The 16,502-nt window shown below is 41.6% G+C and overlaps 1 protein-coding gene across 4 annotated transcripts in view; it reads right to left on the bottom strand.

Moving 5' to 3' along the window:
• Positions 1-4,373: 4,373 nt before the first annotated feature.
• CDC14A (cell division cycle 14A) overlaps positions 4,374-16,502 on the bottom strand; it is a 174,130-nt gene continuing 162,001 nt past the window's right edge. For all 4 annotated transcript variants that reach the window (XR_006601838.1, XR_006601837.1, XR_006601836.1 and 1 more), the window contains one exon: positions 4,374-6,589. Coding sequence is in view for 1 of the 4 variants with exons in the window: in XM_004775179.3 (XP_004775236.1) it covers positions 6,560-6,589 (30 nt within the window). In the remaining 3 variants the exon portion in view is untranslated. The remainder of the gene's footprint in view (positions 6,590-16,502) is intronic.

Below are 16,502 nucleotides of genomic sequence, written 5' to 3'. Positions count from 1 at the left end.
AGCCCCACATCAGGCTCCCTGCTCCGCAGGAAGCCTGCTTCAACCTCTGCCTGCTCTGCCTGCAATTCTCCCTGCTTTTGCATGCTCTCCCTGAAAAATAAATGAATAAAATCTTTTTTTTAAAAAGAATGTGTTTAGGGGCGCCTGGGTGGCTTGGTGGGTTAAGCCGCTGCCTTCGGCTCAGGTCATGATCTCAGGGTCCTGGGATCGAGCCCCGCATCGGGCTCTCCGCTCAGCGGGGAGCCTGCTTCCTCCTCTCTCTCTCTGCCTGCCTCTCTGCCTACTTGTGATCTCTCTGTCAAATAAATAAATAAAATCTTTAAAAAAAAAAAAAAAGAATGTGTTTACATAGTGGGCACGAGACTGGTGTCCTTAGAAAGGCCCGTTTTCAAGGTTGGCCTTGGCTTCCATCTGGAAGCAGCTTCCTGCCCTGACATCTCCTAATGACGTGGCGGTGCGCTGTGCCCAGACTGTGCAGATGCTGAAGTTTATGCAGAATGCCTGCTTTCCTTCAGGAAGTCTGGAATTTTGGTTCGGGCTAATCAGAGGGCACTCATCTGACCAGGCCCCAATAATAAGCACCCCATTGGTGCTTAGTCTCTAATGAGCTTCCAGGGTGGACAACACTTCACTTGTGTTGTCACCACTGGTCGCTGAAGAATTAAGCACATCCCATGTGATTCCACTGGGAGAGGACCCTTGGAAGCTTGCACCTGGCGTCCTCCGGACCTTACTCTGTGCACGTCTTCCCTCTGCTGATTTTGCTGTTTTCTTTCACTGTAATAAATCTTAGCTGTGAATGCAGACATATGCTGAGTCATATGAATCCTAAAAAATCATAGAAACAGGCGGGGGTGGGGGTGGTAGGAGGGTGTGACCTTGGGGACCCTGACAAACAGGCCTTCTCCTAGCTCCAGAATGGCTGATAATTAGTTCCTGGCTTAGTCACTGACGTTCAGCTCTCTTCCAGACCAGATGGATGAACTTTTCCTCTTTCGGATTACCAAAAATCCAACCACCTGTCACTTCATTAGGAATCCTTAATTAGGGACAATTTTCCCAACGGATTTGACTTTAAAATAGATCAAACTATTGTAAAATCTCAGTCAGCTTGGTGGAGTGTCAGGGTCTCTCACTTCTCATCACGACTGGATAGTCATCTCGGAGCCAGTGTCCCTCACTCAGCTTCTGGTGGAGTGTCTGAGAAGGTGAACCCCGAGGCTGATGCTCTGTGTTGCCTGGACCCAAGACACTCTTGAGCCCGCGGTCTCCGCTCTGTTTTAGGGTTTCTGCAGAGCTGTCATTGATGCGGCCCCTGGCCATGGCTCCACGGTCATTGAAGACATGTGATCTAAGTGATAAAGTAAGGTACTAACTCGGCCTTAAGCAGCTGGAAAATCTCAGGCTGGCTATTGTACTTGTGAAGGAAATTAATGTAAAGAATGGTCAAGGGAGAGAAGTGAATATTGTATATCTTTCTCAAATCAGGAAAGACTAGGTCTATCCAAAACCCCGTCGGTCATAGTCAGGAGATGCCATGTTATTTACAACCCAAGCTACGTTAGAAGCTAACTATCTTTCTAGAATTGAAAACACTGCCTGAAACCTGCTTCTTGGGTATCTCTCTCTGAATGTGCAGTGCGGTGTGAAAAGTCTCTCTGCCAGCAAGAAACCTGGATTTTTACACTTTTTAAAGATTTTATTTATTTATTTGACAGGCAGAGATCACAAGTAGGCAGAGAGGCAGGCAGAGAGAGAGGAGGAAGCAGGCTCCCTGCTGAGCAGAGAGCCAGATGTGGGGCTCAATCCCAGGACCTGGGATCATGACCTGGGCCGAAGGCAGATGCTTTAACTCACCGAGCCACCCATGCACCCGAAACCTGGATTTTTAAAAAAAAGAAGGGCAAAATCTCATTTCTTCCCAAGTCTTACTTTATTTTTCTAAGACAAGAACAGATTGGCTCCTTTAATCTCAAATCTCTCGGACCCCCATATCTTCCAGGTTTTACTTCTAAATACAAAAAGGCAGAGTTTACACTTCCCGCCTTCATCTCCATCAGCTCTCAGTAAAGGCCAGACGTACACTAGATAAATGATAGATAGATACTTCTATAGACTATCATTATACTATTCTGATCCCTGATTTCAATTTGTCTTTTCAACGTTCTATTCTATGTACCTGACAATCATTTTTGGAGATCTGGGTGTCGAGATTGACAATCTCACTTGGAGATCATCTCTTTTTTGAAACATTTCTAAACCACTTTATTGGGGCACGATTGACAACCAAAAAGCTGTGCAGATTTAATGTATACAACTTGATGGGTTTGGAGGTAAGTACCTGAAAGTCCATGAAACCACTACCACGATCTAGGCCATAAACTTATCCATCACCTCCAAAAGTTTCCTCCCATCTTCTTATAATAATTGTCATTATTACTATTTTGTGGCAAAGGGAGGTAAGCTAAGATCTACCCTCCTAGAAATTAGTCGAAGAAAAGAAGGTCTTAGTTATATAAGATGAGTAAGCCTTAGAGATCTACTGTCCAGGAGAGAACTTACAGTTAATAATCACATACTGTACTATTCTTAACATTTTGAGTAAAATAAATTCCCATAAGAAGTCCTAGAGGCGAATGAAGGTGAGCATTTAGTGTAAATTTGTCCAGCCTAGGACGTGAGGACCAATATCCTATGACATTTGAGTGTGCTATTCAACTCAGCTTCAAGCCCCAGCATCAGTTGCCTCAAAAACTGGGTGTCCGAAGCCCCTCTTGCTCCTCCATAGTACACCTGGTCCATTCTTTGTAGCCAGCTGAAATCCTTTTGGGAGAGACCCATAATATAAATAAACAAAATACATTTGATAGATCATTACCCCCGAATCCCAAGTTTAATGTCAAGGTAAACATTTGCAGCTGGGGTCATTTTCACAGTTACTACCCTGAACTCATTTTTCAATTGCAGACCAACCTCTCCGAACAGCTTCGGTCCACTTGATTTGAACCAAAGGAGAAACAGCGAGTGGTGACGTGAATCATCTCTGTTTCAGTCATCTGCTGGCTAAAGCGAGGTCTGGTGAGTGAAAAGGTCAGTTAACTTACGTTTGTCCATTTAAAACCGGTTCCAAAGAACTGTAGGCTGCCTTAAAAGCAGTCTTTCACTAGAAGTTTCTACTTGTCCTCACCGGAAAAGTTTAAAATTCCCGAGGAAAGCTGTTTTTCTTTCTTGATAGGATTATCATAATTCAATCCATAGAGAAGGAACAGGGTGGGAATATATTAACATTTCAATCCAGCTCAAAATAACTTAATACAATTATTTTCTACTTTCTATGCCCTGGGTGCCACTACTGTGAGACCTATGGGTAAATAAGGGAGTTTTATCTTATGCTATAAATTCGATCTTGCCATAGCTGGAAATTTCCCTAATTAGCCTTCAGACGAGACAGGCAGGGACGGAATTCTCGCTCTGCTGTGTGTTACAGAGAGGACTGCACGGCTTTTGCCGGCACGGTTAACTCTACCTTCCAAGGGTACTTTGGGAAAGAGCACAGACTCCGTCTACAACATGAAACACCAGAGTACCATTCAGCTGACAGAGCAACCATTGGTTCAAGCAGAAACTTTGCATATTGACGGTTTCAGAAATATCACAAAGGGAAGCATACGAGTGCCAACAATTTTGAAAATACATTTCCGTGGCTTATCGTTGGTAAACTCATGTTCCTGCTGTTAGCTGCACCTCAGCTGAATATATACATGGGTTAACCCCCCTGGGTGTGTCTGGAGGTTTATAAATCAATTAACATCGACAACAAAACCATGTGAACTCCATGACGGCTAGGTGAAGAAATCTGTTGGAATTAATGGATTAGTTTTACTATTTTTTTTAATAAGATCTAAATCTGAAGAAAAAGATTCTCTGCCCTTCCACACAGGTTCATGAATTCCTAAGAACTCTTCTTCCCTCAGATGTGGTCCTATGACAACCTCCGTACCCCAACTGTCTCATGCAATGTTGTGAGAACTGCTAATTGGCAGCTTTTCAACTCAAGAAGTGAAACTACCTTCCCACTCACACCCTTTCCTATGTGCGCTGAAAAAAAATTTTGAAAGACAAAAGAGAAGGGCAAAACCTCAGAAACATCACAACCCAGAGAGATCCAGTTTAATGCATAAAATATCTTGAATTAATAGTGCAGTTTCTTATTCTCAAGCTGGCTCTTCAGGACATACATTCAAGTGGTGAGGTTTGTTCCATCTGATTTATTTCCATAATTTCTCCTTTAAGAAAAAAAGCCATTCTTCTCAAAAGGCACTGATGACCAGTGGATCACCCAATAGTCATAAATGACCAAGCAGGACCGAAACTCGGATCACAATCAGTGTTTTATTAACAGAAAAGAAAATGAGAGAGAGAAAGACAGCAAGATCCTGACGTTATCCGACTTTTGCGAAAGGCAAAGTCAAAGATTTCTTTGTGCTCATTGTCATACACTTCAAAAAATGGCCACAACCTGGAAAGTCAATGAAAGATAAACTAAAAATCCGGAATGGAGAGCCTGAGACACTTGAAAGGCACCAACCAGATTGGATCAAACATAAAATTACAAAGAGACTTCAGTACATTGATAACTCAAATTTCAAATTCTAAAAGTCAGGGAAAACATAAATTGCATAAAACGTTTATTATTTATTAGCAGTGCATTCTTCTACACTTTAAAATAGAACAAAATCTCTTTTGGAAGGTAAACTTCATAACAAAATACATGTCAACAATTTTTGTTTTGGGAGTAGAATTACTTTGCTATATACTTTCTATATTATATACATACACTTCTTGGTTTGTCTCAGTATCTACATGTGTACCGATCATTTTAAGACATACACATGTAGATACCTATGACTAATATACACACATAATCATGGGAAATTTATAGTAGTCAATTTTACAATCATTTTAATAGCTGCACACAAATTAGTGTTTACAGAACTCAAACTGTCAACATGGTTCCCTTTTCCCCATTTCTCGAATGTCATCTGAATTACTTTCCACGGATAATTTTTTTTAAATACTACCATCTTCCTATATAATTTTTAACAACTCATAATAAAATATTTTACAATTCTGGCTTAAGAAAAGCTTTATGATTTCATTCCACTTATTTTAATTTTTGACTCCTAAAACATACAATTCATTTTTTTTCCCATCAGCTTTAGTGCAATTATTTGGTACTGCAGTTACTGAAGTTTAAGTCACGAACCTGAGCCAAACAGTCATTCAAATGCCTTTTTAAAATGGAAAGCATGGACATGATGTTTTGCTGAAGCATGTGTAATGGCCTCCAGGTACCCCATTCCCCCCACAAATAAACAGATTATAAATAACTCAGTGGTGGCAAGGAGAGCACTTCATGTGGATCCATTTAACTGTGTGAGGTGTCTTCTGAGGCAGCGTGGGAAAAAATTAGCATCGAAGGCTTCCCAGCTGCCCAGAGAAATGAAGCCTCTGTTTCAAACATATCTCCTTTGATACAGAGAACTACTTCGCAGCATCTTCTTTTTTTTTTTTTTTTTTTTTTTTTTTTTTTTCCCAGTTTTCTCTCTTCATTGATTTAAAACAGGTGCCAGACCATGTGTGCTTACAGACAACAACCTCGTACCAAGCATGGAATGTCCTAACTGGGGTCAGGGCTCTTGTGAGAGGAGAGAAATAAAGGCATTTGGAATGTTGAGTCATTTCACACAGAGACAAGCTGTGTTTTCAGGAGAAACATTCAGGGAGTTCTGATCTCCAACTGGATGTTAAATTTTTTTAAAGCCCCCCAAGGATGAGAAATGAAATGGCTCGGCAACAAAAACAAAGGGAAAAGAAGTAGTCTAAATAAGTCCTATCAACCAATCAACCTCCTCTCTCCAGAGATCAGCTTGGATAAACTCATCATATTTGACTGACTCCCCAAAAGGATAAACTGATATGCCCTGTTCAGAATGGGAACATAAAAATCACTTTCTAAAAACTTTCTCTCTTACTCTTTCTTCATAAAGAGGAATTATTGTATTCGTGGTAGACAAAACCATACTAAACAAATTCAAAATACAAATTTTTGGTAGCAAACAGCAAGAAAAATCTAAGTCAAAATATAGTCTAGTTTTTCCATAATTTTATATATGTATAAATTTATCAAAATAGTCTCTTAAAGTTCACAATACATACATAATGTAACACTGTACATGTAATTGTAATAACAGATGTATTACCGAAATACATTAAAAATAACCTTTCAAGATACCAAATTCAACGTTACAACTGTCTGAGTGTTGACAGCTCTATAAACCTAGTTTCAGTGCATTTAGTGTAGTCATTAGCCAGAGTTTTTCTGGTTTCAAGTCTCTTGAAGGTCTTATGTTAGCGCTCTCCTTCATTTAAGGCGGGAAGGCAGAAAGACTCCTCCGACAAGCAGCTGCTCTCTCTCTCTCTCTCTCTCTCTGCATTGCTTGTCCAGATGAAGACCTGGTGTCTAAGAGCGGAGCGCTTTCACCGGAGTGGCGGGGGCTTAGTAATGAACATATTCAGATTGAAGGGACTGTGTGGGGGAGAGACAGAAACCCAGGTTAAAGTCCATCACATGCGAAACTGGTAATACACCTGCAGCTTCCTCCTTCAACAAAGAGACAGTTTGCATCTATTATATAAAAGATCAATGAAATATACTAGCAGAAAACAGAAAAGGATGAAAAAAAACCCCACAAAGCATTTGCTAAGAATAAGAAACTCAATTATGTGATGTGATTGCAAGAAAACCGTATTTTAAAAGGCTTACAATTTGTTCGTAGCAGTTAAAAACTGAGTGTTATATGCAAATTGATGGGTGGCATCAAACTCACTTCTCAGCTTTTATGCAATAATACTAAGTTTGACTCAAAGATACTAAACAACACCTGTAACTGAATTGAGGTTTATTAGAATAAACTGTAAGATTATATATACTTTATTGCATTTAATCCATATCAAATAGTGCTTCTAAGCAGTAGAATTAGCCGTAGCTTAAGTAAGTTCCTTAAGAATGCTTGAATTTAATAGATAGCTTACAAATCCTTTCCATTTAGGAGGACACAGAGCACTACTAGCTTTGAAATCTAAGCTTAAGACCCAAAAGCATTTGTGTAGAAGAATCTTGCAGTCATACTCAATAGTGGGCAGCTTTCGAGAAAAATAAATAACGCAAATCTCTCCCTCACATCATATTAGATAATCACATAGAACGAACACGATGGGGATATGTAATCAAGAATGTACTGATAAGGGGTGTTGGGGTGGCTCAATGTGTTAAGCCTCCACCTTCTGCTCAGGCCATGATCTTAGGGTCCTGGGATCGAGCCCCACATTGGGCTTCCTGCTCAGCTGAAAGCCTGCTTCCCTCTCTCCCCCTACCCCTCTCCAGTACGCACGTGTGCTCTCTCTCTCTCTCAAATAAATAAATGAAATCTTTTTTTTTAAGAATGCACTGATAATAGATATTAACGAGGAAAAGATAAAGATAGCTCGAAAAAATTTGCCAGATGCTTATTTTTGAGCAGCAAACAGCAGTTAAAGAGAGGGAACACAAAAATAAAAAAAAGGGGGGGGGCACAAATCAGTCTGAACATGAACAAATTCTCTTGCACAATTCTTCTTATCTAGCACCTCACAACAACAAAGTTTACTTGATTTGCTGCCAAATGTCCTTTTCTCCTCCCTCAATAATCCTTTTTCAAAGTTATCTGCAGCCTGGTATTCACAGGTCTTCTCAATTCTGAGACTAGTGCATTTTGTTGACAGTAGGCATATCAGTAAAAAGAATCTGTTGGGCAAATCATCTACAAAAGGATTCATACTCTCTTTGTTCACTCTCATTGCTTCACAATCCTTGTGCATTTTATACCCTGTGGGCAGCCATTTACAGCGTCAAAAAGCGATCAGCCTGCCCTCAGACAGGCAAGAGCCCACACCATCACACAAACATAGAGTGAAAAGTGAAAAGTCAGAGGTGTCAACATTCAGTAATGGGCAGAGGGTGACGGTAACACTGTACATAAGCAAAGCAGGAGGCAAAGAGTGGGAAGGAAGGCTGGGGAGGGGAGTGGTTTCTGAGGCTGCAAGTTTCCAGGTAGAGGGGTAATGTGAAGACGGAGAACGGAAATGTTAGGAAGAATGTAAAAGGTTGACAGGTTGATTTTCTCACTACAGAATGGTTTACGCCAAGGATTCAGAACAGGGGAGACGATCAAGAAGTAGGGCACTATTGGGACACCTGGGTGGTTCAGTGGGTTCACCCTCTGCCTCGGCTCAGGTCACAATCTCAGCGTCCTGGGATTGAGACCCGCATCAGGCTCTCTGCTCCATGGGGAGCATCTCTCTCTGCCTGCCTCTCTGCCCACTTGTGATCCCTCTCTGTCAAATAAATAAAATCTTAAAAAAAAAAAAAAAAAGAAGAACAAGTAGGGCATTATCCTTTAAGTAGAATTGAACTCATGGAGAGCCCAAGAGGTAAGCCAGAAAGTCCAGTAAAACCAGTCTAATAGGGGCGCCTGGGTGGCTCAGTGGGTTAAAGCCTCTGCTTTCGGCTCAGGTCATGATCCCAGAGTCCTGGGATCGAGCCCCACGTCCGGCTCTCTGGCTCGGTGGGGAGCCTGCTTCCCTTCCTCTCTCTGCCTGCTTGTGATCTCTGTCTGCCAAATAAATAAATAAAATCTTAAAAAAAAACAACCCAAAACAGTCTAATGCCTTGAAGCTCTCGTACATGTAACGTGTAGGCCCACCAGTTGCCCTCCTAACAATCAGAGCTTCAAAATGGACTCTGACTTTTCTGGCTGCTTTTTCCTAGTTTCTTCTGAAGTCTGTCAAGTAGGCAGGGAGGGCAGAGCCGTAGGATCTCCCCAGCGGCAAGACTGCAAAGTGTGCATGCTGTACGCGGACCAATGCTTCCGTAGGAATAGTTAAATGTGGCTTTTGTTCCAATTAGAAAAGTTATTCATGCTACCACTGACAGCAATTACGTAGCTCCTCAGATTGCCATAAATTTAGAACAGAGTTGTTTTTGCAAGCATCCCTAAAGTTCCATCAGTTCTCAATAGACAGAGATCTAGCAAATGAACAGACACCAGGCAAGTGGTCTTTGTTAAACTTTCTTCCAGGTAAGGTATTTTTAATATGTATCAATATATAGGGCGTAAATATGGGTGGGTACCTATCTTTCTTTCTTTTATGGAATCGTGATGCCCCTGGAAAACAAACATTCCAGAATAATTTTAGGGCTATCTAGCAATCATATGAAGTAAATATTCGCATTGGCCTCCGGGCAGAAGCCTCTCCTTACACACAGCAGAGATCGTAAACTCGGCTGCTGTTTAATGCAACCTGCAGATACTGTCCCCCACAATCCCTGATGCCTTCCCTCGCCTCCCACCCCGTGTGCTCACTCCCTGTTGCCTCATCGGCTCTGGATCCTCCTTAAACAAATAAAGACATAGTTTGGCTGAAGAACGGACCTTCTGTCGTGCTGGTTAATTCATTCAACAAATCATTATTAAGCAGCAACAATATACCTTTGGCCCTGGGGGATAAAAATAAGAGACCCAGATTCTTCCATAGTTTCTTTATATGGTGGAAACAAAGTTAAAGGAAATAATACATCGGGCTTAACAAATTATTCTGACATCAGCACTTCGGAACAAGTACCTTCCTTTCATTTTCAGTCTAAAACAAAAATCTTAATGGAAGTGGAGTTAGGGAAGAAAGAGAACTGTTAAAGTCTAGGAGATGTGTTCACTCGAAAAAACCGTAACTAGTATTTCACGGCCTTTTCACTGTGGAAGCAATCATGTGGGATGACAGTGGAATTTAGATTCCACACGCTTCCACGATGGGCTGTGTCGAGGGCCTCTGGCTCGTCTGTTAGCTGTATCCTAAAGTTACCAATAAATATCCCAGAAAACACAATAACCAGTTATTAGCACTGCTAATTTTTATAGCAAAGATGCCAATGTATTTTGTACTCCATAAACATTTGAAAAAACTATTGATTTTATTATTCAGGAAATAGATTAAAGTACCACTGTCTGGAATTCTTAAAAAACTAGATCTATGACTGAAGAGGTCCATTACTCTGTGATAGACACTTACTAAGTACTTCCTACATACCAGGTACAGTTCTAAACATTTTATATGTATTACATTTATATATGTAAAATGAGTCATTTTACAGATGAGGAGATTGAGGCACAGAGCGGTGAAAGGCTTTGCCCTAGGTCACACAAGGAGGAGGTGGTGGAGCTCTGCAGGCTGACTTAAAGCCCAAACCCTTGGACACCAGAGTCCAACACCTCAAGACACTTCTAGCTTTTGCCCTGTGATCACTGCATAGTCAACTGGACATCGTCTGTCACCCTAACACAGACAAATAATAACCGGAAGCAGGTTATGAGCCTGGCTGAGAAAAGAAATATTAAATTACAAAAAGAGAAAGCAGTATGTATGATACTATTAAGGAGATACAGACATTTTAAAATGAAAAATCCTTTTAGGACCGAATCCAAAGTAATTTTTAGGAATATGCTAAAAAGAAATTTTCTTTACAAAAATACCTAAGCTTAAGTACTCCGATTAAAGTTATAATTCTGCTTGGCCAATGTTTATCATAAAATTAATACTGAAATTTTTACAAAAATTCAGGAATGACAATGGATATGGTTATGAAGAAGGGGCACCTGAGGTGTAAATATTACTTTACAAGGTAGTGCTTATTGATAAACATATAATTTCTCAAACAGGATACTCAAGTTCCTGAGCTAGTAAGTTTGACCTAAGCTAAGACCAGATCAAGTCTGTCATGAATATATGGTGTTTTTTATAGTGTGAATACCATAAAACTAATAATACAGCAATATTCAGCCTTCAAAATAAGGATAAAATTACCTTACACTTGCAGCCCCCAAAATTTTTATGTCAAAATATAAGCTTCCATCAAGAAGTCTTGTTCCCTGAAAGCAGTTAGATTTGACATAAAACAAAGTGTTAGGTAAGGAGATCAAGACAATTTGTTCTGTTCTGGAAATTCGCTACTAATCTGTTTTGGCAGATGTAGGTAGTGACTTTAAAAATTTAGCTATTCTGGAGGTGTTTCTTTTTTAAACAGCCCAGTTACCTAATCATGGTAGAAAAATGTCTAATAATTACAGATATAAATACTGTAAGATGGTTAATAAATACAATAATGCGATGACTATAAAAAACAGCAAGCTGTAAAGAATAATGAAATATTTAGGTCTCTGCTACCAAATGAAATGACGTATTTATGTTCAAATAACTTAGAACAAAAGCCCTATGACCTGGAATGTGAGTTTCCTGCTGGGTCAGTATCCTGACTCACAACCACCATGGGCTCTTGCCACACTGACCTTTTGTCTTCTGCATTTCCCCATCTTGCCAAGTCCCTTAAGGAAGAGAAAGTAGTCTACTTTGCTACCCTTGGTTTCAGTTCTAACTCAGAGGCAAAGAGCACCTTTCAAAGTAGTTTGTTTTCATGGCATAGATAATTGAAAGAAAAAGAAATACATTTGACAATATGGTATCTTATTTTATATAGAACTCCAGGATTGAATTTTAATGAACAAATGGGGAAAAAAATAAACACTGAGGAATAATAAGGTTATCTATAAATGCTTCTATACTCTGGGGTCCTTTATGGCTTTGCAAGAAAGAGTTTCTGGTTTTTGTACTGCTTGTAAGTTACCAACATACAAAATGTGCTCACAGATACCCATTTCCACAAATGTGTTTTCAGAAACTGGGAGTTTTGGACCTTGCTAACATAATAATACTTCTCCAATAACACTAGTAGAGAAACATAGCTGGATAAGGCTTTATTGGCATTATATTAACACAAAGAGGCTAAGTTTTTTTTTGTAAAATCAGCCTTTTTCTATAGTGTTTCTATAGCATTTTTCTATAGTGTTCTCGAAGCATTTCGGGGACCCCAAGATTTAACAAGCCAATTTTGGTTAAATAAAATGCTATATAAAATATTCTTTTACCTTCCTACCTAACTTTTAATAGATTCTTTTTTTCTGAGTGAACTTCATCTGTGCTTTTCAACAATCACAAAAAGCTCAATTGTTAGATGACAGATTGTTGTTGACACTCTATTTGACTCAGCCAACCATTCGTGAGTGTTTCCAGTTCGTTTGAACTCCAAAATTATACTGATGCAAGCTCGATTAAAATGTATTGTCTCTTATTTTAGTAAAGCCACATTTCTAGAAGAAAAGAAAAAAAAAACCTCTCAAATAACTGTATATTAAAGCTAAAACTGAAAATCTGTTTTCTGTTTTGTTAGTGCTTCCTGTGCTTCGGGTGATAATGGGCTCCTAAGCACCTTCGCTCTTTGCTTTGCATTCACGGTCCTAGATATATTATCCAATTTTTAGTTCAATAAATATTTATGAGACACTCACTATACTTTGGAACCTGAGACAACAAAGATGCCCTCTAAGAAGCTTGAAAGCCAGCAGAGAGAAGAGAGAACCACATACAGTTTAACTAGAATATGAGAGCAGCGGTGGAGGGGATATGAACGAAGCCCCACGAGACCCACGTGGAGGGGTGGAGGGGATATGAACAAAGCCCCCCTCAACGAGAGTCGAGAAAGATGGGTCACAAATGCTGCATCAAAAAGGTAACTGTAGGGGCACCTATGTGGCTCGGTCATTAACGTCTGCCTTCAGTTCAGGTCGTGATCCTGGGGTCCTGGGATTGAGCCCTGCATTGGGCTCCCTGCTCAGCAAGCCTGCTTCTCCCTCTCCCACATGCCCTGCTTGTGTTCCCTTTCTCTCTATGTCTCTCTGTGTCAAATAAATAAATAAAAATCTTAAAAAAAAAAACAAAAAAACAACTGTGGAACCAGCCCAGAAATTCTAAAACCACACAGAGATGAGGAAAAGCAGAGTACCCAGCATGCCTGGTGGGATTTGCTGGAGAGAGATGGTGGGGGGTGGGGCACAAGGTCTGTCTGGGAAGGGCCCTAGTGGCAGGCCACGGGTTCCAGACAGGACCCCACAGGCACAGCAGAGACAATGAACAATTTGGAACACAGGAACAGTTTAATCAGTGTGTCTTACAAATCTAACACCGGCAGCAGTATAGAGAAAAGATGGAAGTTGAGTGACACTTAAGGCAGGAAGAAAATTTAAAGGGCTATTCGGATAGTTCGTGAAGACCTCAATTAGGGCAACAGTGATGAGAATGGAAGAGCGAAAACCAGACATCTCAGAGGGATGGCGGATAGGACTGAGTGGCTCTATGTGCAGAGGGAAAGGCAGGAGTAGTGTCAAAGAGGATACCAGATTTCTAGCTTGGGTGACAGTTACTAAGGAAGGGAATGAAAGGGGGAGCAGGCAATTGAAGGAGCATGTATTCTGTCCCGGGTAATGCCCATAAGAAGTTAGACACGTAGATCCAATGCCCAGGAGATACGTAGGCCAAGGTCAGAGTCTTGGGAAAAATCATGAAGGGGCAGGCAGAGGAAGACAGATAATAGTTTAAAGGAGAGGGAGGGAAAGAAATGGGAAAATAGCATTCTAAAACTCAAAGGAAACAAAAAATAATAGACAAAAAGGGTGGTTGACATTGTCAAATGCTGCAGAGAGACTAAGAGGGAGATCATCTGATGTGGCCTTAAAGAAGTCAAGGGCAGTCTGTGGGAGAGACCTTTACCAGAATGAGGGGTTTCCGCTCTTGCCCCAAGTTTGGCCATAAAGAGACGTGGTGGGCTTCTGGGTGGCTCAGTCGGTTAAGCATCTGTCTTTGGCTCAGGTCATGATCCCAGGGTCCTGGGATAGAGCCCCATGGGGGGGCTCTCTGCTCAGTGGGAAGTCTACTTCTCCCTCTCCCTCTGCCCCTGTCCCTGCTTGTGCTCTGTAGCTCTCTCTCCATCAAATAAATAAATGAAATCTTATCTGGAAAAAAAAGGAGACATTGCGAGAGCTGACAGGACTGAGGGAAGTGACTGGCGAGGCCACTCTGACCAATTCGGATATACCTGTTTGTAGTGAGGAATAAGAGACTGAAGACATAAAGGAGGAAGGAAGTGGATGAGGCAACTCCCTAGAATGGTTTGGGAAGAACAATACAGGGGACTAGAATTGCCATGGGTAAATCGTAATGATTCCTATAATCCAAAGGGAAGAAAAAAAAAAAAAAAGGACAAGTCAGATGCAGGCACACTTTGAGGTAAAGAGAACAGTAAAGGGAAATCACTCCTGATAAATTCTAGGTTCTCAGTGGGACTCAAGGCAAAGTCAACCAGCCCCGGGAGGCTGGAGTGGCAGTGTTGACAACGAATGTTGAGAAGTTTTGGAACAGCCGGTGTGAGGAAGAGCAAGGGAGCCAAAATGGGATAACTAATGTACTCCTGAGCACTGAAGGGCCAGGCACTACAACTTCATTTGAAATGGAGTCAGTTGGCAGCCAGGTGATGGCATTTTCACCAATTGTGCTTAGAAAGAAAGACTCAGAACAGACAGGAAATGGTCGGATTGATCTTATTTTGGAGGCCAGCAATCAAGTGGCTACAGAAGGAAGTCCCAAGTATAACAGAATGTTGGAAAGAGAAAGCAGAAAGGACTCTGTGGGTCACAGAAGGCAGGGAACAGAGAGGGCTGGGGAGGCAGGCAGGGGTCATAGAGAGGTCATGGGGAAGGGTTAGTAGTGGGCTAACTGTCTGAGAAGAGCCTCCCAGGATTCAAGGTACCAGAAGCAATGCGCTGAGTGACGAAAAGGTCAATGAAATGGACTTCCAAGTGAATAAAAATAAAGATCACCCGAGTTAAGAATGTTTCAAATAGAGTAGCTGTGAGACTTTAGCCTCGTCACTGACTCTCTGAGTCCTGATATCCTTATCTTTAAATTGTGGACTAAATCAATAAGATAATGTATATAGGAAGCGGATAGCCCAATGCCTGGCACAGTGGAGTGACTCACTGAGTCACCGAAGAAGAGGTCTGTCACGATCACGAAGACGTTCTGGAGAAACTTAGCAGTAGCCTGGTAGCTGCAAAGTAAAGCCAGAGTCCTCAAGGCATGAAGGTAAGTAGATGGCAGTGATGGGGACAAAAGGAGCAGGAGAACACTGGGTGGAGTTTTCAAAGGAGAGGAGAGTCTAAAGTCAGTATTTAAAACGTCAGAAGCCAGCATTTACCCCTCACTGTAAAGATTTGGGAGTCACCAGAGGGAAAGCAATTTGAACTTAAGGGGTGAATAAGGGGAATTAGGCTGGAATAGGGCAACCTTCTTTTGCTCACTTTCAAATAGACACGTTTTAATTTTCTCTTAGTTTACTGCTTGCGACGGTCTTAATGTTTGTCTTCCCCACCCCCTCCAAATTCCCGTGTTGAAACCCTAACCTGCATTAGGATGGTATTAGGAGGGAGACTTTGGGAGACAATGAGGCCTAAGAGGGGGGACTCCGTGAATGGGATGAGTTTTCCTATAACTGAGGCCCAGAGAGCTCTCTCACCCTCACGAAGCCAAGTGAGGATAATGTGTGTGGGAGAGGCACAGTCGGTTAAGCGGCTGACCCCTCAGTTTCGGCTCAGATCATGAGATCAAGCCCCGAGTCAGGCTCTGCACTCAGCGCTTCAGATTCTCTCTTCCTCTCCCTCCTGCCTAAATAAATAAAATTAAAAAAAAAAAATTTTATTGGGAACGAATGTTCAAAAAAAAACCGCAGGGTGCAAAAATATGGTCAGCTTTTTTACGGCCCACAAAAAAATCAAGTCACGGCGGTAGGTCACTGGCTACGGAGGAGTGGTGGCCTTGTGTTCCATTCCTGAGGGTTTACAGGCCCCAGGCCCCAGGACTGAAACTGGGGCTGGAATCAGGCTCTCCCACCTGGGAAGGGGGCTGGAGAAGAGGCATCCAATTGCCCTGGGGCCAGGGTTTATGCAGAGCTGCATCCCTGCTTCAAGAAGCCTGCTGAGCTCAGCAAGGGACAGAGCCTGGGTCCTGAGCTCTGTTTCTAGACTCAAAGACGCGGGCTTGGGGGGAGAGGGGGCGGGTCAAGGGGAACCAAGAAGAAAGCCAGTGGGTGAGGAAGGGAAATCACAGAGAGAGGGGAGAGAAGCAAAAACTCCTATCCAGTGTAAACCTGCAAATGAATTCTAAAATTCTAAATTCTAAATGCATGACACAAGGAACATGAACACCAAGAGAACTAGCAGAGCCTCCAGCCAGGAGAGGAAAGCTCACATATTGCTAAAATGCAAATAAGGAAACCATCTCATGATGGCCTGGCATCTGAGATCCTCAAGGTGAAAACATGAAGCATACCCATAAAAAGGATGAGAAGTTACAAAATAAAATTAGGCAGGCCCAAAGAAAAACAGACGGCTGTCCTAAAGAATGGATAGAAATGCTGGAAATAAAAGACAGAGCCGTTGAAACCAAAAGGTCAGTAGGTTGGG

The sequence above is a fragment of the Mustela putorius genome, unplaced genomic scaffold, assembly GCF_011764305.1.
Source record: "Mustela putorius furo isolate JIRA1106 unplaced genomic scaffold, ASM1176430v1.1 tig00003853_pilon_pilon_pilon, whole genome shotgun sequence".
Lineage (NCBI taxonomy): Eukaryota > Metazoa > Chordata > Mammalia > Carnivora > Mustelidae > Mustela > Mustela putorius.
This window is presented reverse-complemented; position numbering and strand designations above follow the sequence as displayed.